Source organism: Indicator indicator, chromosome 21 (genome assembly GCF_027791375.1).
Source record: "Indicator indicator isolate 239-I01 chromosome 21, UM_Iind_1.1, whole genome shotgun sequence".
In the NCBI taxonomy this organism is placed as follows: Eukaryota; Metazoa; Chordata; class Aves; order Piciformes; family Indicatoridae; genus Indicator; species Indicator indicator.
Genome location: NC_072030.1, coordinates 9,075,168 through 9,099,569, shown reverse-complemented (window position 1 = coordinate 9,099,569; position 24,402 = coordinate 9,075,168). Strand labels below are relative to the sequence as shown.

Sequence of the window (24,402 nt, the reverse complement as noted above, 5' to 3'; positions counted from 1 at the left end):
AGAGAAACCACACACTGCTGTTTCTCATGTTACTGCAAAACCTTTGATAATCCAGTCCCAGGAGGCCAAATGAACTACTGAACATACATCATCTTTTATGGTTCTACTAAGTAATTCCTCCACTTCCTTTCTTCCTGACCTAAAGTTGATTGAGCTATTGCACGGTAATCCACAGTTGTTTAAACTCAGTCTGATATATTCTGATGCAACAGGTGTATTTTTCTAGGGTACTTTCTTTTATGAGGAATGCTGATTAGACCCTATTTTTTCCATTTTGCTGTAACTAAGTCATCTCTCTCACTGTTCCTAGTTCAGGGTCATAAAATGAAGGTTGGTTTAATAGACCATTTTATTAACTCACATCTCCTAAGGTTTTTCTTTTTAGGTATTTTAAAAGATTCCTGACTTCCTAATTTTAAAAGAATGCTAATTATTAAATTATTAATTTATTAAATTATTAAATTATTCTTATTAAAAGAATGCTAAAAAGAGCAAATATTGTACATGGCTAACCTATGCTGACCATGTAGTCAGAATTATATAGTTCTGAAAGGGACTGAGACTTCAGTTTTATTTATTCTCTGGTAGTCCCTGTAAACCAGACCCTCAGATGGGTGCTCTAAGGATCTGAAACTTCTGAGGATCACAGAAGTTCCAGTTACATCCATTTAGGAAGACAACTGTTTCCTTTAATAATTAACCATTTTTAATTTGAGGAGGTGGGAACTTCAATATTGACCTAACATCACTAAGGTCAGGAGGAACAATCATTCCATAGCATCTAAAACTGATAATGTATTTAGCCATAGAAATATATAATTTTTAATTTTTCCCCGTTGTTTCTACTGTATACAAATCTGCTTGAAAAGATTTCCTCAAACAGAAGATGACAGCTTTTGAAACATTAACAATGATTAGCTGGGCACTGGGCAAAAGGAGTGCATCAGGAGCAAAGGAACAATGCAGCAGCTGACAGCCACCCATCTTGAGAAAGCTAAGCACTTAGCAACCCCATCAAGATTTTATCTGCTGCCAAATGAAAACAATGATTCATGCTGCCATATTATTTAGCTTCATGACTCTAAATCATTTATTGGAGCGTTCACACTGAAGTGCAGACAGACTCTGTTAAACGTAATGAAAGGCACAATGTCCTTTGAGTTTGCATCAAAAATATCTGTGAGAAGGCTTTGGAGCATCTACCATTTTTCTCAGATTACACTCGAATGGAAACTAATAGTAAAAACAAAAAAAACAATAATTGGTTTATTTGCAAGTTTCACAGCAAAATGCCATAGAGATGTGGCAGGATTTACCTGCCAGACTGCCAGCAGAGCAAGATCTGCAGGAAGCAGGTTACAGATCTTAAAAAAACAGCAGACATCTAGACATTTGCAAAGATCATAAAGAACATGAAGGGTAAGTTTTTAGTATATAAACTCTGTCTCCTTCCATACAGACTCACATCTGTATTTCTGTCTACTCAGACTCTCAAAACAGACTTCCAGTAAGTGGTGTTAACAAGAACTCTGGTTACGGAGACCCAAAGAAAACAGAACAACTTCTCCAAATAAACTGGGTAAGGAAAAACAAGCAGAAATTTTCACTCTTTCATAGCCTAACCTCTTAAGTCTTCATTTTCCCCATGTTAGTTTTGTCATCATAAACAGAAATTTTAGCTTTTATGTTTAATCATAGTTGCCATAAAGTTTTCAATAGAGCTTCCCCAAAGCTTCCTAGAAGCATAATACTTAAAATATGTTACTTTTGCAGTGCAAAATGAAAAACCGCTATTTGAATAATGGCCCCACAAATAACTAAGTGAACAACTGAAGTCAAGTAACTTCGAATTTGGTCCTCCCATACACTTGGAGAACACTTTCAAGAATTAAATGCCAAGCATATCTACAGAGAAAGTATGCTAAATAAAGGTCGGCAGTAATTTTTCTTTTTCACAACAAGAATTCAATATCTTCTGATAAAAGGTTTTGTACTTGAATTTTAGACTTACAGTAGGTTCCACAATGTCTTTAAAACATCTAGCAATGCCTACACACATCTGGTGTGTACAACAAGGCACTCTTAAACACTTCCTTAGTAAAATCTCTTATGTCTCAGATCCTTCAACATTTTAACAATTTTTAGGTTCTATCACAAGGAAGTAGAATTAATTAAAATTACCAGGTCTGAAGTAAGTTCTATCACCAGTTTAAGAAATCAGCATTAATTTTATGAAAGCTACCTTTTAATTCAGTTATCTTTTTTAAGAAAGGTATTCTTGGGTTAGGGGAAAAAAGGTACATTTTAATAAAGTACATTTAAAAGTATTTTTTTCTTACTTTATGTAGGACACAACCTTTTAAGTCCTTTGCCTAATGCTACAAAGTATTTTCCTCACTTCCTGTCACACTCCTGCAATTTTAAGTACAATTCCCTTGATAAGGAAAGAGAAATAAAGCCTTTAGAAAGTCATTCAGGCTCTTAACAGCTTACATTACTGGAGTATCTCAAACATATTCCACCGGATGCAAAAGATCTCTGACACTTCACAGGAGAAGATGTCAAAAAGAAATAATCTGATCAAACCAGAGTCACTTTACTGACATCAACAGATATTGGCACTTCTCCCACAAGTTCTACATGACTTTTTGTCACTGCACCAGATCTACACATACAGCTGCTACTTAAATGTAGTGAAAGCTATCAACAGAAACTGTTCAAGCATTCTTGAAGGCAAAATAATCCCACAAATGTAGGAGAGGGAAAACATGGAGGGAAAGAATTTAACAAAAAACCCCAGTTTTTCCAATCAATTTTTTAAGGCTAAAATCACAGTGATGGTACTAAAAAATGGTTCAAGACAGTATTTATATAAATATGCTGACATTCTCACAAATAGGATGCCACCAGCATTCCCAATGCAAATAGGTGAAATCTTCATGGCTCTTGGTTTCATCTGCTGTATTAAAAAAGAACATGCAAGAATGCTGTAAAACTGCAGCTAAAGTCATCTCTGGATTTTCTTTCCTAGCTTCTCCAGTTTTCCAGCATTTCCTATATTGCAGTTCAGATATTCCATTTTTCAACTTTCCATTAGGATTAAATATGGCATGTAGCTACCACTGAGATGATACTTAAATTAGTTCCTCCCACGCTGAAATCAGACACATCATTATTCCAATCCAAGGCCTAGTTTAATGGCAATGTGCTGCTTGTACTAGAAAAAAAAAGGAAGAAGAATTACCTGGTGATAAGGTTTGGAGTCACATCGAATAACTTTTTCTCTATCCTGCTGCTTACATTAAACTGCAAGTAAGGCAAATGCTGGTTTTAGAACTGGCAGTTCTGTCCTCTTGGACTTGCTGTACTGAATCTTAATAAAGGCATTCATTGGACTGCAACACTATGAGCATATTAGGACTGAATGAGTTAAATTACCTTGTGGATGAGATAAAATACGACTATATATATATATTAAAAAAACATATATATTAACTGTCAAAAATTGCTGGCTGGAGAAGATTCAGTTCATAGTATATGAATGTTTGAATAAAAAATTCTGATGTCAGGAGACTGCAATGAAAGCTCTGCTGTCCACTGCTGACCCTTGATGTGGGCAGAATTTATGCTATCAGCTTGCACACACACTGAAATTTTGCTTTTCCAACTGTACAAGCAGACTGAACTACAATATATTGCAGATGAATAAAATAATTGTTCTTCTGCAGGGCACCTTCGTCACTACCAACACTTGCTGAGCAATACACTTCCACAAAGTTCAGTGGAAGTGCAAGTTCTCTGGGATGCCCTGGAAGAGCTACACTGAACTGCACAGTACCACCTCCCTCCCACAGCACTGCAGGTTTCTTAACCTTTCAGAAAACTCTGGCTAAGGACCTTCCACATCAATTATAAAAAAGAATGTGACACTTCCCATTATAAAGCAATGCAAACTGCAAAGTGGTTTTCAAACAACTTTCAAACAACCATAATTACAATGCTACAAAAAAGTCTGTCTTGCCCCCAGCAAGGGATGCTATTCCTGCCATATGTGTGACTGAAGCAGCAAGGAGCTCAGATTTGGGGGAGTTAGAAACACTGACTTCAATGAATACAGGTACTTCTTAAATGATACCAAGCGAACAGTCTGCAGCCACTCATCTGTGGAATCTGCTGTTCTTACAAAAATCTCACAGCCCATTCACATTTAGTGGTTCTTAATTCTTTTCACAAGAGTTTTGAGCTGCATGGCCAGGAATTGTTGGGACATGAACCAAAGTGTTCACATACTCCATTCACTCACACCTCACAATAAGAACAATGTTCCTCATTCTGCTAAGTCCTGCTGACTGCTGAAAGAGCTAAAACAGATGGCCAGGGGAGTATGTTTCACTTCTGGTTGTTTTCTCCTCACATATTTTCAGATGCACCCACAGTAGCTGGCACACAAGCCAAGATACACTTCATTGCAGTCCCAGTGTCAGCACAGAACACGTAGCAGTAAAAACATATGCTCAAAAGAATTATTTTCATGTATCCAAGTTTCAGTGCTAAATGTTACCATGGAAGTAAAACACATAGTTTGCAAGAGCAGTTAACGTTGTTTTCAGACCTATAATGAAGACAGATTTCCCAGTCTATACATCTATGCTTTTAGCATCTGATTCCTAAAGAGCATTACACAGTTCTTTCACGTCAATTCCTGCCAACACTGCTGAAAGCTTGCTTGTGTAAAGATTGTGCAATAATGATTTCAGCATCAAGACCTTCAACTAATCATAGAATCATTGTGATTGGAAAAGAGCATTACCTAACTCTACCAAATCTAATCCTAAACCATGTCCCTTAGCACCACCTCCAGGGATAGGGATTTAACCACCTCTCTGGGGAGCCTGTTCCAGTGTTTGAGAACCCTTTCAGTGAAGATGCTTCTTCTAAAATCCAATCTAAACGTCCCCTGGTGCAACTTGAGGCCATTTTCTAGCATTTAACACTTGTTATTAGGGAGAAAATACCAATATCCACCATGCTAGAACCTCATTTCAGGTAGTTGTAGAGAGCAATAAGGTCTCCCCTCAGCCTCCTTTTCTGAGGGGAATGAATCTACGCAGATAAAGCAAGGCCTTCACAGTGCAGAAACCATGGTCCACAGGTGAATGTGGGTTTGAATAAAATTTGTTTTTTTCCTTGGTTTTGCGTGTTCATATTTGTCTTTGAATTTTGCTGGCATTCAGAGAAGAACACAAGTCAAACAGAAGGACAGCAAGTCCTAAAGCTTTTCCTAGGAGACTGTTAATAATATGTTTTCAAAATCAACATTCACAGTTGCCTGGTCTATGTGTAAGTCACCTTCAAATTACACTGTAATGAAATCTAGCATACATCTGAAAAGTTATCTTGAGTTATACTCATTACTGCTTTTGTAAAGAAGTAAAGAAAAGAAAAAACAAAACACAAAACAATCTTTTATTCCTGAATATCACTTGAAAATAACCAAAGAAGAAATATAACCTTTCTAATTAAAACCTCTGGATGTTTTTTGAAAATTGGCTTTTTATTCAGTGTTTTGAGGACAATGTTGCAAACCTCTCAAAGGAGATACAATTGCATATGACCCATTTTCTACCACTCTGCATTCATTCTCTTCAACTCTGAAAGTCATAAAATTAGCATGCTGTGATATCCAGCATTAATACTGCGATTCACCAGCTGTATCCATGGAAATCTCAGCTCAAAGTGAGAAGTCTTAAGCTGACCATGTTAGAGTATTTCATTAATAAATAATGATTTAAATAAAAAACTTTATGAAAAATGAGCCTCTATTGTAACTTATTAATAACTTTTAAAAATCATAGAGGATTATAATAATTACTGTAATATAAAATTTTGTAAGGTATACTCTGGACACATTACCACCTATTGCCTTCCCATGAATCTGAATATATCATGGCTCACCATGAGCTTTTTTAGAGAGATTTCAAATCATCTCAAAATATCTTCAAGAGGTGCTTCATAATACAGCAGGGCTCAATGCCAGCAGAAAGACTCAAAAGCCAAGACATGACTCCAGTGGCACAGAAGGTCACTACACCATCCCAGAGGGCAAGATGCAACAAGACAGACTGTGAATAAAACTCTACTCCACTAGGGTCCAGCTCAGGCAATACTGGAAAACTCTGAATAAATTATTTTATTGCCATGTTATAAACTATTGAGTACATCATCTCCAAAAAGCAAACAGCACTCCTTAAGAGAGTAGGAAAGATTCTGATTTGACAGCACTTAAAACTACAGAACAGCTGAAATCAGAGCAGTTGCTCTAATTCACGACAATGTGACTGAGACCCAAACAACTAACACTGATATTTGGTTTATTATTTTAATAAATCTTTTGTTCTCATTATGCAGTATGCAACAGTCATTAAAACAGCCTTTTTAAAAACCTGTAGTTAAATTAAATTTTAATACTAACGTACCTAACAACATATATGAAACATTTCAGTATTACGCTTATGAGAATTCAGCTGGAAAAGACAGTATGGTGAAATACACGCATCAAGCCATGCAAATGGCTTTATTTACATCAAAGATCAAAGTTCTGAGATCCGTTAAATCTATTTTCTGCTTTTAAATGGCACACACTGGCACTCTCACAGTTTCCTAACTTGAAACGTTTATTTTAAAAAAGGGAAACTTCACAAAGATTAATTGAAGTCTCCTGAAATGTAACTGGGAACTTGAAAAACTGCACTGAGGTTTAAAGAAAGTCATAAATAATTTGCCTGACATACCCTGAAGTGCATGAAATAAAATACTATAGCTATATTGTTCCAGACAAATGTACAGACTTTGTCCATACACTTGAATATATCAGCCTTCTGGAATTTTGGACAGCAATTAGTTCTTCCATTGCTCTTTTTGGAAACACCTAGATTCAGAATTATCCACTGCATGAATTGATACCATTTTATTTCCCCTCAGAAGCAAGAAACTCTGATGCCCTCCTCCTGCAACAAACATCGTATCTGCTTTTATTTTAAACCACTATGCTATGTGAATCTGGTCCCATAGTGCCAAAGACTCAAAATAAAAATATGTGTTCATTTGCACTCCGCCTGATCTCTGTTCTCGCTTTTTCCTCTCTAGTCACTTCCCATGGAGCTGTTTATTGTCTGTGAAATCCATGGCAGAAAATAAACGTACACTGAGTTTAAAAAGTTGCCATCTCTGGTAAAAGCCTGAGAGTAAACACACTGGTTATAATTAGGATTCTGACAGGTCCTGCAAGAAGCAGAGTCTGAAGCCCGATGCAATCACCAAGCAAGCTTTTGTGCCCCTAGGTAACATTACAGGGAAAACCAGAGTAACCCAGTTATCTTACAAGCAGCAACTCTTGCAAGCTAAAGAGCTACCAAGGAAAAACACAGAATGACACTAAATATAAAGGATTATTTTCAGCAATGCTAGAAGGGAGAAAAAAATGAAAACAGAATATTGTAAAAGCAAAAGGAAATTGCAAAATAAATATTTCAAGATTTAAACTAATAATAGAAAAGCTCATAAATCATCTTTACAGTCACTCCCTTTTCTACCAAACATCCATCCTCTCCAAATGGATGCCTGTTACCATGTCTTCAGCATACATTATGTGATAAAGAGGTCTGTAGGAATCTAGTTTACAACTGCAGGGAAGAGTTGCCAGAGAAAGGTTAGAGGAGCAGCAGAAAATCCTAGAGAGATTTGAATTTTTCTAGGAGACTAAGTATTACACTGCACAGTGTGATTTGTATAGAGTGACAGGTAACACCAAGCCAAGACAGCCAAACCAAAGGTTACCTTCCTCTCAATTTCTGTCCTCCTGTTTGGGGCCAGGAAAGCACTGGAGGGTAAGAAAGGCAAGCCTGAATAACAGGCACAGCCAACCATAAAAACATGATACTGTACAGTACTAATACTGTTACTTAGAAAAAATGTGGCTGAACACATCTCCCTGAAAGATTAAGTGGTTCTTGTGATTTCTTATCTATTCCAGCTACGAAACAATGAAAAAGAATAATTTTGACAAGCCCATAGAGCACAGCGCAAAGCATATTTGTTCCTGAGCTCGTCACAGTGATGACAGGCTCTCAGAAACACTGATGCTTCTGACATTGCTCACTGGAATAATTGTCTGTAAACTATAGAAAATCAGACTTAAATGCTAGAAACCACTTTTTTCATCCACATTATTTTTATTCTTCTGTGGCTGTTTTGTGACTAGTTTTCTTGTGTCCAGAGGCCTCAGGCCTTGCAGTACCAACAGCCATTCAGATTCATTGAGCTTCCAGCATCACATGAACTGTACCTGTTTGAAAGATGCAGATACTAATGTCTACAAAGACATTTCAGAGCCCAAGTCTTTGGCCTTTTTGACTGGTGACTCAAAGCTGCATTTCAATTTTATTTTTTTCCTATCCAACTGCCATGAGGGAGTGGGCAAAAATTAAGGCCACCCAGATTACATCAGTAAAACAACACGTGAATTGACTAAACTTCACATTGAAGCACACAAAAGCCTACCTCAGATCACAGGATATTTCTGAACCATATATATGCATGTGCACATGTTAATTATAATTTTTAAAATTATTTGCTAATTGTTTACTGTTTTGTGTGATTTTTCTTTTACTTCATTGCATTGCTACATCACAAATTGTGCCACCAACTAAGAACAGCAACTCATAAATGCTACATGCCAATTTACCCACACTGTTTCAAGAAAAGTGTGGTCAGCCTGAGATAATTCTAAGCATTGTATTATTCATTGGGAATGGAGTTAGAGTTGACATAAGCCTACATCAAGTTGTTCTGTTTTCCACAGAAAGACTCAGGATTTTACTTTTCCTTCATTGATAGTCAGCACAAGAGGAGATGATGGAAGTGCATAGCATGGGGTGTGGAATTTATTTACTTGTTTTTCTGTACATATTTGAGATAGATATATGATTAGCAGCAAGTCACAGGTCTGGCTACAGGGATCACATAACAGCTGTTATAATGGCAAGGATAAGAGAAGCCCTTTGTTCAGCATTTTCCTTCAACAGGATAAACTGAGATTTTCCTTGTATTTTGGGAGTTCTGAATTAACCCCTCAACAGAGCACATTTTTTCTTCAAGTTCAGCATCCTGTGCTTATTAAAATCCTTAAGTCCTTTAGGTCACAGACAGCAAAATCTGAGTACTTTTGGTAGAAAAGCAGCAAAGTAAATGTGACAATGGGGAGAGTAGAACTGGAAATCTAAAGGGGATGTCTAAGAAACACAGAGAGCTGTTTTACACAAAATATAAAGTGAGCAAGCACATGCAATCATACAACTGAAACAGGAAGAGCACAGAATGCACATGATCTTGAAAGCATTCTGAAGTACCAGGAGTAAAACTTCTTGCATCTCTGATCTATCGCTACATTCAAAATTCTGCTTACCAGACACCTTAAACACATACAAGCAGCATCCTATCTTTCTACACCTTCTTTTTAACATGCCGTTCTTGCACATATTTAGAGGGCCCAGCCAGAGATATTTAAAGAGTCCCGACTGTGAGATGAAGAAGGGGGAAAATACCCTGACAGCATCAGAAACGCCAATGGGATGAGCAGGAGCCTGAGTTCAACGGTTCTCATGTATGATCCCACTTCAGAGGTGGGGGGAAGAAAAAGAAAAACAAAGAACCAAACCCTCTTACCATTATTACTGTTATCATCAACTAAAATAATCTCTTTGAGAAGGTGAGCAGGAGTCCGGTCAATGGCTGAATGAACGGAGCGCAGAATCACCGAGAGAGCTTCATTAACGAATATGAATACAATGCTGACCTCAGGAAGCCTGTCAGGAAATGTAAGGTTTCTGCACCTGAAAAAAAGGGTTAAATAAATAAGAATTTAAGCTCCTGGGAGTCACAGTGCCACCACAAATCGTTTTAGAGAAATCTATTCCTGGACATAAGAATCATAACAGAGCTCGTGCAGACATAGATCAGAAAGTCCTCATAGCTCCTTCCTTTAAAAAGCATATTCTTAATAGCCACATTAATTATTTTTACTACAGATTCTATCTTTTGTCTCATTCAAAATTAGGGGCTTCCTTCTCACGGTAGAATAACACGGTAAAAGAGCCAGCTTCAAAGAACACCCTGCTACAAAAGTTAAAACAGAAAGTATAGCCAGAAAAATGGGGATCTCTAAGCTCACCCAAGGGGTTCAATCAGAATGAGGAATATTCTCATAACCTGGTGGATTTTTCTTTGCTTTTATTAAGAAAAAAAATTAGCACAGGGCAATTTGCTTATGCAAACAGCAGTATAGAAGTGATGCCCACAACTTCAAAGTTCCTAAGTGTTTCATTGTTTTTTCCCCCTCCATTTCAGAAAGTATTCAAGCTTGGCAATTTTATGAGGAAGGGAATGCCCTTTTATCAATGTATATCTTTTAAACTGCCACCAAAATGCTTGCTTTTTTAATAAAGCCACAAGTTAATTAAGTACAAGTAATTAAGTACTTTTCTCTGAAACTTTTAATAGTTCAATGCAATGCTTCTGAACAATAATTAATTCTACTTTTTCCTCCTCAGATCTGAGACTATTTTCTAGGATGAATTTAAGGCTACAGGCATCATTTCTAGATAGGGTAAGTATGTTAATGCTCTTCTCTGCATCCTGACAACACTGAGGCAGCTATCTTCTCTCAAGATACCTAGATTTACTGCATCCAGGAGCTCCTGAAAGCTGTGGAAATCACAGGAAAGCATTACTAACAGCCAATGTTTAGCACACAGAAAGCATAGAACAGGTTCAGAATTTTTAAATACATTTTGAACGTGACTCCTTTACTAAATTTGTTCTTCTGTTTAAAGAAAAAAAAACAGGTTTGTTGTTATTTATTTATTGTGTATTTTAACTCTCTTTTTTACTTATTGTGTATTTTAACTCTCTAGACAACCTGTGCCAGTGATAAAAAAGCGTTTCCAGATATTCTAAGAGAGCCTCCTGTGTTTCAGCTTGTCCCCCTTGCCTCTGGTCCTGTCACTGAACACCAGTGAAAGAAGCCTGGATCCATCCTCTTTACAGCCTTCTTTTAGATATTTATGCATGCTGATTACATCCTCCTCAAGTTGCTTCTTCTCTAGGCGAAACAGTCACAACTCTACATACACACATAAGGCTTCAAATCTTAAGGAGATTTGCCTCCTATACCCAAGAGTAAGCATTTTAACCTCTGAAATCATTCATCTGCTGGAGAAAGTCCAACAGAGAGCTGAGAGGATGACTGCAGGACTGAGGGGTGAGTGTCAAGATGAAGGTGCCAGTCTCTTTTCAGTAGTGCCTAGTGATATGACAAGGACCAATGGGTACAGGCTGTAACAGGAGGTTCCACCTCAACACAAGGAGACGCTTCTTTACAGGGAGGGTGACAGAGCACTGGAACAGGCTGCCCAGAAAGGTTCTAGACTTTCCTTCTCCGGAGACTTTCAAAACCTGCCTGGGTGCATTCCTGTGTAGCCTGCCCTGCTTTGGCAAGGGTGTTGTACTCAATCTCTGGAGGTCCCTTCCAACCCCCTAACTTTCTGTGATTCTGTGATAAAGAAACGTCATCTTCTGTGGTGAACAATCTCTAAAAGCACTGCTTGAAAACACTGCCTAGATGACTGAGTAGGTGAAGCAGGCACAAACTGACTTGGGCTCAGCACTGTCAAATTTGAGGTGATTCTTTGGCAAATGTGGATTTTAGGTGCTACCAGGGTTAAGTGGATTTTCAGCAGGTATATTTCAGGCTCAAATTGGCTGGAAGGCCCCTGTACTTATGGTCACACTGTAATTTTAAAATACTATGCCTCAGTTTTCCAACAGATGGGTAAGACTGTTACAGAGCCTGCTTCTTGAAGAACAGACCTGTTTATGGCATGTGGTGTGTGCATTTGCATGTCACTCTGCATTGGTAAAAAATAAAATGTCATATGCAATCTGGATGCTATAATTTTGTGGATGTCACCTCTTGTATGCAAATTAGATGTATATAGCTGCATGGTCACAATGCAAAATTACTAACAAAATGCTAGTCTCCTGTACGCCTTTATAAAGGCAGCACATTTCTTTGATGGAATAATTGAAATCTCATCCAAGTTTTGAAAATTTGGCTTCAAATGAATTATGAACTAGTTTTTAGTATGAACCTGTAAAGAATGTACAAAGCTTGTTACTTCAGTGTTTCCCTTGCAGCCAAAATGCATAGAGAAATAAAATGGTCCAGCAAACAAATCCCTAGACAATCCACCTTTCAGCTATCTAGCTTAGGCATAATATTATTTGTTATCCTCAGCTATACCAACGTACAAACAAGACAGAAATAAAACTCTAGCAAAAATGTAAGGTATGACACCTAACAACACAGTGATTTGGGGAACTATATTAAATGGCAGTGAAAATGCACTGAAAATAGTTCAAAGTTGCTTCCTTAAAAACTACTTTTTTCCTCCTCTGCCAATTAAGCTAAGGTTGAGATAGATGTAATATATCTCAATCCAAGCAGAATTTCTGCTTCTGACATATCAATATAAAAGAAAATTTTGGAATTGTTTTTCCTACTTGCATTCATTTACATATTTCAAGTTAGAGCATACTGGACAAGATTTTTCCATTGTCTAGCACCTTGTGCAGACAGGAGTAAAGTGTTTAATGCCATGAATGTCATTTGACTGCTTTTTTGCTCCACCACACATTCAAAGATAACTACATATGATACAAGAGAATAGATTAACGTCCTGTTGTGTCTAATTTCTTTAGTCTTTTCAAATGGTTTCATTTTCAGTGAGGGTACATTCTTAAATTGAGTTTCTGTTTACTTTTTCCCATCCAGACTAATTTAACATATTTACTTCCACTTGAGTTCACTTCTTTTTTAATGTGTGTATTTTAATTTTTTAAAACTTTCCTCCTTATATTGTATTTCATATCAGATGATGAGAGTAAAAAGTACCTACTTCTTTTATTTAAACACCCCAGATTCCGTACAGAATACTTGGAGTTTCACAAGTATATCCATCATCTTTTTTATGCCAAGTTTTATAAGAAATAAAATTCTGTAATTCCAGGAATGAACAAGACATAGCTAAAGAGAAAAGGTGCATGTAGACGTGTATCAAACATGCTGATGGGGGAAAAGGGAAGGAAATTCTATGTATCAAAATCTTAGATCCATTAAGCCTTAAGAATTGAACAGTTGCATGGCAACCAGCAGCGTACAAGTTTCAATAACAGCTGTGCCTCAGACAAGACCCCTAACCTGCCCTCTGCAAAGTAAGGCTCTCCCTAAAAAGCAAACCCACAAATTATAGAACACATTTCTGCACTACGACTATGTGATTTTAAAATATAAATTCTAAATATTATTTAGAATTACAATAACGAGTTTCAGTCCCATGCAGATAAAAAATTACCTCTAGCAAACTACTCTACTAAATTACGCTGGGCTAATAACACTAAAGTAACAGTTGTCATGGTTACCAGAAATTTAGAGAAACTCCTGGTGTTCTATTTCAAGCACAACTCTGGTAAAGGGAGGACAGCATACATTATGTATCTTCTTTCAAATATCTGCCCACGAGAAAATTATATTCCTCTAGAATATATGCATTGCAGTAAGACAATTTAGTCGGTCACATTAAAATTAGTTCAGCAGAACTATGCTGTAAGAACAAAGCAAGAATGATTTCCTGTACTAATAACTTATCTCTGACACCTTCTACAAACATGTATAAAATAATGGAAATTATTATCTTTAAAAAATAATGAAAATTCTTTTATGTAATAATGAAAAAATTATTTTCTGCAATTTTTGAGAACCTTCCACCAAGAGTTACATGACTATCACAGCCAAAAATGGCAACAGAACATGTATGTGGCTTAATCACTAAATTATGTCATCTGTTCCATGGGGGGGGGGGTTAAACACAGGATGCAATAAAGCATATTACTAAAACATTTGAGGTTAAATTATTGTTTCAAGAACATATGTGGGAGGGCGTTTTAGCTCTGACAGACTAAAAATTTCTCAGAAGCACGAGCAGAAATAGAATTGTACATTCTTCAAGATCTGTTAACGTTTCATCATCAGTAAAAAGGGCACATGGAAGTTTAAGATGTATGGGAGGAAAAAACCAAACTCCATTCTAGCATAACTGATATAAACAGTACTAAAACTCTTGCAAAAGAACTGAGTCCTACAAGAATTTCTGCTCAACTATCTATGTTTGTAATTTCACTTTGTGACCACTCTTTTCCTTTGCTATTATCAGTATTTTAAGTGTTAACTTATCTATTCAACTGGCATTGAATAACATATTTTAAAAGGTGGGTTTTTTCCTGATCTCTGAGGATTACAATCTGTTTTACAAACAATAGTCAGTAAGACAGTACTTCTGCTGCAAATCTAGAAATCTTCTAGTTCAAGAGAGCAAAGACAGGTGTACAATTGTGTGAGCAATCTGAACACAGGGATACCATGTACCTATAAGCAAACATGGCTAATGCTTTTTTTTCTCCTCGTACCGATCTTTACAAAGCAACAAAAAATTTGTAGTAAGGAAAGTGAACTTGGTAAATATATAGAAAAGTTCCAAGATTGTAGCACAAGTGTGAGTAGTTCTTGGTCCATTAAGTACCTTAGAGCATAGATTTAATTGTAACAGATTGATTTCCTACTCCTTTTAATGATAGCTATTCATGTTGATAAAATTAAACAAAAGGTACTTTTTTTTTCTTGACACCTAAGACCAAGATCTTTCTCTGAATAAAGCAGTAAGAACAGTAAGTTGGGAGCTGATGATCTCAGTAAAACTCATTTTGGATGATCTGTATAGCTATTTGGCCAAAAACTGTCAGCCAATTATGCCAGGGATTAATCTGAGTATGTGTTAATGTAAATGTATGCCAACTGAAAGAATATTCATATGTTATGATATATTAAAAAGAGACAGAGAGAGAAAATGAGAGAGAGAGAGTGCAGATAACTGCATGCCATCTTATTTCAGTTAAAGGAGATAATGGGGAAGATTAACAAGTATACTTCATTATTAACTTAGGTTATTATAGCAGCTTGGAGATTGCAGCTGATTAGCTATCACTGCTAGTGATATTAAATATTTCTAGAGCAGCCATTTGTAGATACATTCAGACAGCATAAACCAAAGTATAGATCAGAATCACAGAGAGCAGGTACTCAGGCAGTACATACATACCACCGCTATGAGTCAGTTTGAAAGTAGGCAAAAGAAAGACAAGAAACAGAAGAATCAAAAGCAGAGAGATTAGTAAAAGAGAGCAGGAAATATGACAAAATTAAACGTTAAGTATTTAGTGAGAATGCTGAATGGTTTGGAAATTTTAGGACTTCTGCCCAAACCAATACACAATAGGTAAAGTACCAGGCCTTCGTGCTCTTTTTAAAGGATTCCAGAGCTTTAAATTCTTCTTTTCCCCCTCCATTCTTCCTGCCTTTGCTTCTTCCTAAAATGCTGTTACCAGTGCAAAAGAAGTTTGGCTGACTGCAATTATGGCTACTGGTCAGCTCCTTCATAGCGTACAGGCTATGCAAGAGCAAAACTCTGCAAAATCGTTCCTCTGCTGGGGTCCTGCTGCACACCTCTTTCTCCACCACCCCAATGTAGGCAAAGAAGAATGTTTACTCTCATTCCCATACTGGGCACACTGGATCAGGCATCAAAAATTCCAAGTGCATCCACTCAAAAGGAGATCTGGTACACAGGTTTAGGATCTGTAAACAACCTAACTTTTAATGATGTATTTCTGTGTGATCTTGTTCAACATTTCACACACAACAAGCTTTGTGGGTACTGCCTGCCCTATTTAAAGTAACAAGCACAAGAGAATCACAACTAACATGGAAGTATTATCCTGTTCCTGCACACAGTAAGGGCAATATTGCCTTCCTCAATGCTTCCACAATCATTAAAGCCGGTAGTTATTACTTAGTCTGTGATGTAGATATGTTACAAGCTAACAGATGCATGTAAGGCTAGTAAACAGCAGCACACCTAATTTCAGGTGCAGGAAATAAATAGAGGCCCTGGGAGAGACAGTATAAGCAATATTCCGTAATAGTGCTTGTACAGTCTAAGAAGTACTGCAGACCCAGAGCCTGCTTCAGGACGTGACAATGACTTTAAGATGCCGGGATTTCCAAGGGAGTTACTTATTACACTCTGGATTGTAACAGATTATTTTGGACTGTTCTGGGGACTCCATTATGCCAGTGCAAATATTCACAGTAAAAAGTAATCAAATTCTGAAGATTTGAGCACACATGAAGCTCATGCCTGTACAGAGGGTTAGAAACCATTCTGCAGTGCCTAAAACATGAGAAGGTTCCACTACAAGGTGTGACACAACTGCCACAGCCTGATCCAGCTGCAATCTGCTAGATGCTTCCATGTGACTTAACGGTCTTTTTTTTTTCAGAGAGGTCAAAGGTCAGGGGCTATAACACAGGCTTACTACATGTGATCCTTCTCACTGCAGATCCTTGCAAAGAAATGCTTAGCTTCTCTACTAAGTTATTTTGATGTGAATTCTCAGAGCACTGCAGGCAGAAAGAAGGTCAAAGCTGAGTCATACCAGTATGACTTAAAAGAGGCTAACACCACACATTTTTGGCAGATCACTTAAATCTCACAGTCTCAACTAGGGCCAATCATACATGAATTACATTCGACTTCAGTTTCATTTCTATCTGTTGTCTTCCCAATTTCCTATACTTTGTATGATAGGTTATGAATATGGATGATAGACCATAACAGAGCCCAGACACATCTACATCAATTTTATTCCTTTAGCTACCTGCTCACAAGCCTTTGCTGGGATTCTAATGTCATGCTGACTCTTGCAGAACCACTGCCAAATCCAGGTTAATGAGCTTGGTTAGATCTAGGCTAACTCTGTCCAGATCTATTGTGCTTTCATGCTTTTCTAGTCAGAACAGGAATACCACAACTGACTAAGGACCAGCAAATTTGATTAACTCAGTCTCCATGCTACTTGCTGTGTGCATGTCTCAGACCAAGCTGTCCCTGGCTCTCATGCTATGCTGCTTGAGCCCAGCATCTGCCCATGGATAATTTAAATACATTTATGCACACTTTGGAAAGGAGTAATGTAAAAAGCTTTAAAAATAGGTTCTAGAACTGATAAAAACTGATTATAATAGTGGAAAACACACTCTCACAGGGTAGGCATTTTCCCACAATGTCCATGTGTTTGCTCTCACACAAATGAGAATTTGTGTATCAGGAGCAGGAATTCTGTATTCAGCAATGTAGCTTTCAGAATATACTGCAGCTCTTCTCCACAGGGTGCCATAGATACAGCAAACAGTTGACACACTACCTGACAACACACTTCATTTCTCTCAGTATCAGAATTTATTGCATTTCAGTGTCAGATTACCTGCTTGCTCCTGAACACTCAAATTCTAAGACTTCCCTCCTTCACCCTTTATTACTGTTCAGGAGCTACCATTAGTAAGCCATGACTTTATATGCATGCTTCCATAATCATATTCTAATGTCTGACGTGTTTCTGAAAGACAAGTTAACTAAGGATCAATAACTGCACAGAAAATAGGATGACTAATTTCCAACTGGAGTTTCTTTTAAAATCCCAATATTGATTTACTTCTTTCAGCTACCATAACATTCACTTTCACTGTCTTTTAATTTTTAAAACCTATACTTATAAAAAAGTTTAGATTGAAATAATTCACAAGTCATTTCAAAATACAAGGACAGAAACATTCTGTCATTGATGTCTTATTAGTTAAAGAAAATTCATTTTTCTTCTAAATTAGTTTTCAATTAAAAAAAAGAGGCTGTTAGTACCATCAGTGTTAAAATGATTTAACTGAAACACAAATTAAATTACATCGATTTCGATTTCCTTAAAGTTATTTCAGCAAAATCTACAATTTAAATATTTTTAAATGTACTATATAATAATATATAGACTAGGTATATTTAAAATTGCTTCCTGGAATGGCATTAATATCTTTTCACTGATATCAAACAGTTTAATATATAGAAAAAGGCACAGCTTACTGCTTTAGTTATTAAAGCACTGGTCGAAATAAGATTACATGTTAAATTCAGTAAGGACTCATCATGTTTATTTTAATGATTTTCTTTTTAATTGACTGCAAAAAGGCTGTTTTCCCTCCAGCCCTTTCCCCATCCCCACAGCTGCTGTTTGTTCAAAGGATTAGATGTATCACCAAGGCTGAAAGAAAGTTATCAACTGTCCTTGTGAATGTTCCCACCAGAACAGGCCTCAAACGCACTGAAAGGAAGGTTTTTCACTCCCTTGGTGCCATCCATCTCAACAGGACACCGTGATATAATGGTGGTTGTATTTCCCCTGCCCGACATGCACACTTCCTAGCAGAGAATAGCGCAGTTTACAGGAGGCTCTCTGGGCCTTCAGCTGGTATAGGCTGCTTGACTAAAGTGCGTATTTCACCACAAGAGCTAAACAGCTTTATCTGCTTACTGATCCTTATCAGACAGTTCTGTGCTTTCCAGTTATTATTTTCTTCCTATCTTACTCAGATCTTGGGATAACACTGAAATTTACATCAAAAGTTTAATTTTCTCACAATAAAACACTTGCTATCTAATGTAAATTGTAGGCAAATTCCAAGCGATCTTGGGGCACTTTTAGTGGAAAGTTAGTAGGGTTTTAACAGGACTTAAATTTGTGCACTCTGATGTTTCAGAAGACAACTGAAACTACCATCCTTCAGATATGTGATAGGAGTTATTCACTCTGGCCACTTTACGTAAATCCACCTTCCACATGATCACACAGTGTTGCACCCCCAAGGGAAAACCAGCTACCAGACTCTGCAGCCCAGGACGCAGAGCGCCAGGCTGAAGCACTCACCCGTTAGGCCTGAGGTCAGGCAGGGGTCTGTCCAGCGGCAGGCGATCGCTCAGGTAAGCATTGTAGCCATAATACTGGAACTGTTTCAGTGCGATTCGTCTGTTCTCGGGACTGAGATCCTGGCCCCAGTGAGCAAAGAGAGAGGAGTCAGTGAACGCTTCAGCAGGATTTTCTTCTGGCTTTAGTGGAGCTTCTAAAAAAGACAAAGAGAAAATTAAACTATTTTAGAGACTTTCATTCCATCAGGGAACACTACTTTAAAAAGCCTGACTTTAGGGAGAACTCCACGCAACAGCGTATGTTGCCACCTTATGGGAGCCTCTGAAGTGTCATAGAATCATAGAATCAAGAAGGTTGGAAGAGACCTCAAAGATCATCGAGTCCAACCTGTCACCCTAAACCTCATGACTATCTAAACCATGGCACCAAGTGCCACGTCCAATCCCCTCTTGAACACCTCCAGCCTAAACCTCCCCTGGCGCAGCTTGAGACTGTGTCCTCACATACCTCTTGTGGCAGGGCATTTGTTAGCACTTAAGCCTCAAAATCTAATATTCAAAATGTAGTTAGTTACAAACAATTCTTTTATAATCACAATCAGACTAAAGGTCATGACTGATAAATTTAAATTCAAAAGAATTCTTATCAAACAATAAGGAAGCTATTTTGGTTTTATACACAAAGATGACTACTTCATTTCAGCCTGAATTATCTTGCTAGAAGAGGTCTAAAGAAGTGGGGAAACAAAAGACAAAGGAAGAAAAGAGACAGCCTGTACAGAACATACAACATGGCTGGCAAAGTCTGTGTGCAAAATAAGTTATTTGAAACTACAGATTCAACAGAAAACAAAAATTCATAGCACTTGACAACCATTTTTAAGTAGCAACCAGTTTCAGTCACACAATGTTGTGGTCCTGTTTACCAACCCTATTCAATCCTATTTGAATTTTTAGTCCATATTTAGGTGTGTACAATGATGTTATTGGGATTGTCACCTTGCAATATTTGTGTCATTATAAAATGTTTTTTGTTCCATAAGGCCACATCACTGGCTGTTAAAACAAACAGAGGAAATGGGAACTGATATGCCTAGAACATAATTTAAGAGTTCCAGTACAATTAAATGACAGCATTTGTCCTCAATATTGAGTTGCTCAAGAAGGCTGTTCAAGGTGACTTGAAAGGCTCTCTGTAACAGCATTGTCTCACCCCTCCAGCCAGCCCTTCAGTCTTTACACAGTTGACCACACAATTTAACCCAGAACAAACCCTTGACTCTGTGAACATTTTATGATATAGAGTATATTAATAAAGGTCAAATGCGTTACTTGACCATGGTTTGTCATCATATACTAGAGCCTCACAAAGAAAAAGTGTCTTAATTTTCTGCAAGACCTAATTATCTATGAACACTCTCCATAACCATTAATAACTTACCAACTAAATAACTCCCATTTCTTAACAGCTTTACTCACAAACTGTAACTGTTTGGCCACAGAGAGACTTAAGAAAATAAAAGCAAATCTTTTGGAAAGTTGTGATGGTTTGAAACTGTCTTTTTAATTTTTCCTTGCAAAGTTCAAAACAGAGAAAGTGAAAGAATGTAAATAAGTCACTATTGGGTGTAAGAAAGCAAAATAACGATTGTTCTAAACACTTCCATTGGATAGATAGAAATGTTTAAGAACTATTACCCAAAACAAAGTAGGCATTCTGCACATTCTGCGTTCGGCAGTGGGGGCAGTTGCTGGGCTGTCTGGCTGCTGGTTTCTTCTTCTCTTCTGGCTGAAGATAACACACTGACCTTGGCAGCTAAGTTAACAACTTTCTGCTTAACTAACTCTGCTTCTCTGTCCAGGGGGGTCTGGGGGGGAAGCTCCTGGGAGAGGGAGGCCCCTTTGGGAGGGTCCCCTTGGGGGGAAGCAAAGGGAGATCGGTTGTGCTTTTCTGTTGATTGTATATATCTGTGAATGTTGTGAATTTTGTATATTTGTACATATTCATTGCATTTCATTGTAGATTTTAGACTCTGCTTGTAAATACAGCTTTTCATTTGCTTCCAGACTGAGCTAGCCTGGTTATTGTTGGTGGGGGGGGAATTTCAGCTCACACCGACACAAAAGTCTTCAAATTTGTCCAATAGGCAAAAATTTTAACTGTGTCGAAAGTCCTTCCCACACATTCACCTATACACCCCACAGATGGCTTATGCTAGCTGCATGGAAACACCTAAAAACCGCAGTGTATGTGCTAGTATTCTATGCCACCAGAATCCTGACTACCAAAAATGCTGGTAGGCACATTCTTTGATCTGTTACTAAAAAGAACCCAAAATGTATACACATAAATTGAGATGATTAAGTTGTTTGATTTGCTCAAGACGCTTTTCTTTTTCCTCTGACAGTACTGACAGGAAACTAATGACACACTTGCTTCCCTGCATTACATTACAACCTCTGTAAATCTGTGAATCTCTTTACTTGTCGAAGTACTGCCTCTCTGCCCGAATCCTGGAATTGCCTCCTGTTCTTCAAAAGATGAAAGACATGCTAAACCCTCAGTCAAACAAGGAAACTATTCCAACAGGTCCTGCCACCACACAGATAAATGTGACAGAGTGAAGCTTGTGAGCTCAAACACAACTCTGCAATGGAAATTAGAGGACTTTGACAAATTCAGATCACTTTAGAACATCCTAGCTTGGGAAATGCAGAATAGCTTTTAAATACCAGTTAAAAAATCACAGTAATGGGAAACATCACAGGTATCTGTTGTTCGACAACTACGTGAACCCCACAAAAACAACCTGATTGCACACAAAGAAATCTCACAAACTGTCTTCATATCACACTCATACAGGCCTCTATTCCATTTTATCCTCTGTTTTGTGGGTAAAAGTACTTCGTAAAGCGATCTCTGAATCTATTGCTCTTTTCTGACTGAAAAAATCCAGGTTGTCGCTGGAAGATGAAGATTTTCCAGCAATAGGTATCTGTGAATTTAGTTTACAAGCTCTAATAAACCACTTGCCAAATGCAACCATTTTTTGTATACTAAGCAAACATGTTCTTTTAAGACATTATTCCACAGGAGGAAAGCATTAACAAGAACTTTCAATTACAATTCCAATCAATGGAATTAAACATGCATCTCTGATGACAAAGTCTTTCTTCCCTTTATTTGGCTGAAAACCCTTGGGGGAAGCAAATTCATTCAGGCAGTCTCTCACAAGAAATAAAAACAATTATTACAAGACCATCAGCTGCCTTTTGACTAGTCACCAAGTGATTTGATGTCTTAGTGTCTGTAAATGGTCTTGGTCTACAGTCTCACAGCCAGTTCTTCTTGATTCTGCATTGCAGAATGATCACAGGAAACTAAGGCTCGAAGGTGAAACAGTCAAATAGTACTGCCTGAAGCAATACAAAGGTAGGTACATTTACCTGCTCAGTTATTACTAAAAAGGAAAGATTAGTTCCATTTTTCCTGTGGGAAGAAAACTCACCATCCCCACCACATTGCGGCAAATGTTAACATGGCATCTTCTATACGTTAACTTTTCCCACCACATGAAGAGCAGCACTGTACACGTATGAGCCTGGTATTAACTATCGGCAGACTGACACTTTGCCACTCAATCAATTAGTACCAGAGAGAAATCACACAAATGCCAGCCAGCCATGTACCTGGGCTGAGGAACTCTCCTTCCAGAAATGTGGCTGTTCTGCAGCCAGCACACACTGCTTATCTGAGTCACAAAACCTAACAGCTTCTTTTCAAAAAGCAGATGTGTGTCTTTAGTTCACACTTTCTGGGTCAAGTTTACTAATTATGCAATTAATCTTAACATAACATCTGTTCCTTCATCTACTCTCAATGACCAGACTACGAGGCAGAAATTAACTCTCCTCTTCCTATTGCTTATTATACAGAATAAGTCTGAGATACCAAATCAGAAGACACCTCTGAAATACAGGTTGCACATGACATGAAACCAATTTTCTCCTAGTAATAAAAGATATTTTCATTAGTAATTAAAGATTGAATTAACTTGCTTTAAATCTGCTATTGCAATGAATTACACACAGAGAAGTTTCTATAGCCTTTTCTAATGTATTGGGTACAAATAGCAATGTTTGGACTTGGAGGGACTGCAGGAGTGAACTCTGTGGGAGAAGGTTTGGCACTGCCATAGTCACATCTCCAACAGACTCACTGCTGAGCAAAGCTGAGCCCCTCAGTAAGCCCATGGTGGCACTTCTGTAAAAAAATATTTAAGGAAGGGCAGAAAATGATGAGAAAGAGGGAACAAGGGAGCAGAAAGAACAACACAGGGAACAAGGAAATGAAAAAAAGACCAAGGTCAGGAGAGTCAGGGGTGCCCCATGTTGTCTTAATTTCTTAATACCCAAGACAGTAAATAAATGTTTGTGTTAACTGATAATAAATCAGATACTTTCATCAGAAGTTGTACAACCAAGCAGCAAAAAACCAAAAAACAGTCAATAAAATGTCTATCCATTTTTATTAGTAAAAAAACTGCAGGCAAGGAAAGTGTTAGAAACAACACAAAAAGAAAAGACAATTACTATCCAATAAAAAAATCACGCATCTACCTTTACTGATCCCAGTTGCTGCAATGTACTAGTATATTCCTTTCTCTCTTCTCCACTTATTATCTGTTATTATAACCTACACTTAACATTTCAAGTCTTTCCTCAACACACACTTGTCTCTGCCAGTTTTCATAAGGCAACTCATACAACTGATACTCGAAGAACAACATTCTGAAAAAAAATATTATACAGCAAGGAATTCAGGAAAGGATATTTATAGCATTATTTGATAACAGCTAATAATGACATAGGAATCATTGCACCTACCACAAAACCACAGTTACTTCCAAGGTAGTGGAAGACAACCACTTAATTTACAACTGCATTTTTAATTTGTGAAAGAAAGAAAAGAACCTGGATTAAATGATGCAACAGAAAATAATAGCAGAAAGGTCCACCCCTAATGACAACTGGGAAATTCTGGTAACATAGTTACCCTGTCATAGCTAAATTAATATAGATCTGCATTATGAACTAGTAAGTTTTGTAAAAAACTCACACGTTTATTGCATACCTCAAAAAAGGAAAGTCTCCTCAGAGAGACACTGAGAATGACAGGAACAACAAAGCAGTCAGCTTCAGCAGGAAAGTCCACTGACATCATCAGCTCTATCACCATAAAAACCCTTCCAGCTCATTAAGAAATACTACTTTTTTTTCAGCTTCAGATTTCAACTTTTCTTCCTAAGAAAGGTTACTGTGAACAGGTTTACAATTAAGAGAAACAATGAGCCAGGAAAGGGCTGCAAAAATAGCAGCAGAGATAGATACAGGAGTGTTTGTTCTTACTAGTCCATAAGAT

General features: G+C 37.5%; 1 protein-coding gene across 2 annotated transcripts in view; it reads right to left on the bottom strand.

Moving 5' to 3' along the window:
* GALNT18 (polypeptide N-acetylgalactosaminyltransferase 18) overlaps positions 1-24,402 on the bottom strand; it is a 175,393-nt gene that overhangs the window by 73,152 nt on the left and 77,839 nt on the right. For both annotated transcript variants that reach the window (XM_054390463.1, XM_054390464.1), the window contains exons 2-3: positions 18,982-19,174; positions 9,724-9,890 (exon numbers count right to left, since the gene is read on the bottom strand). In XM_054390463.1, the coding sequence (XP_054246438.1) occupies positions 9,724-9,890; positions 18,982-19,174 (360 nt within the window). The remainder of the gene's footprint in view (positions 1-9,723; positions 9,891-18,981; positions 19,175-24,402) is intronic.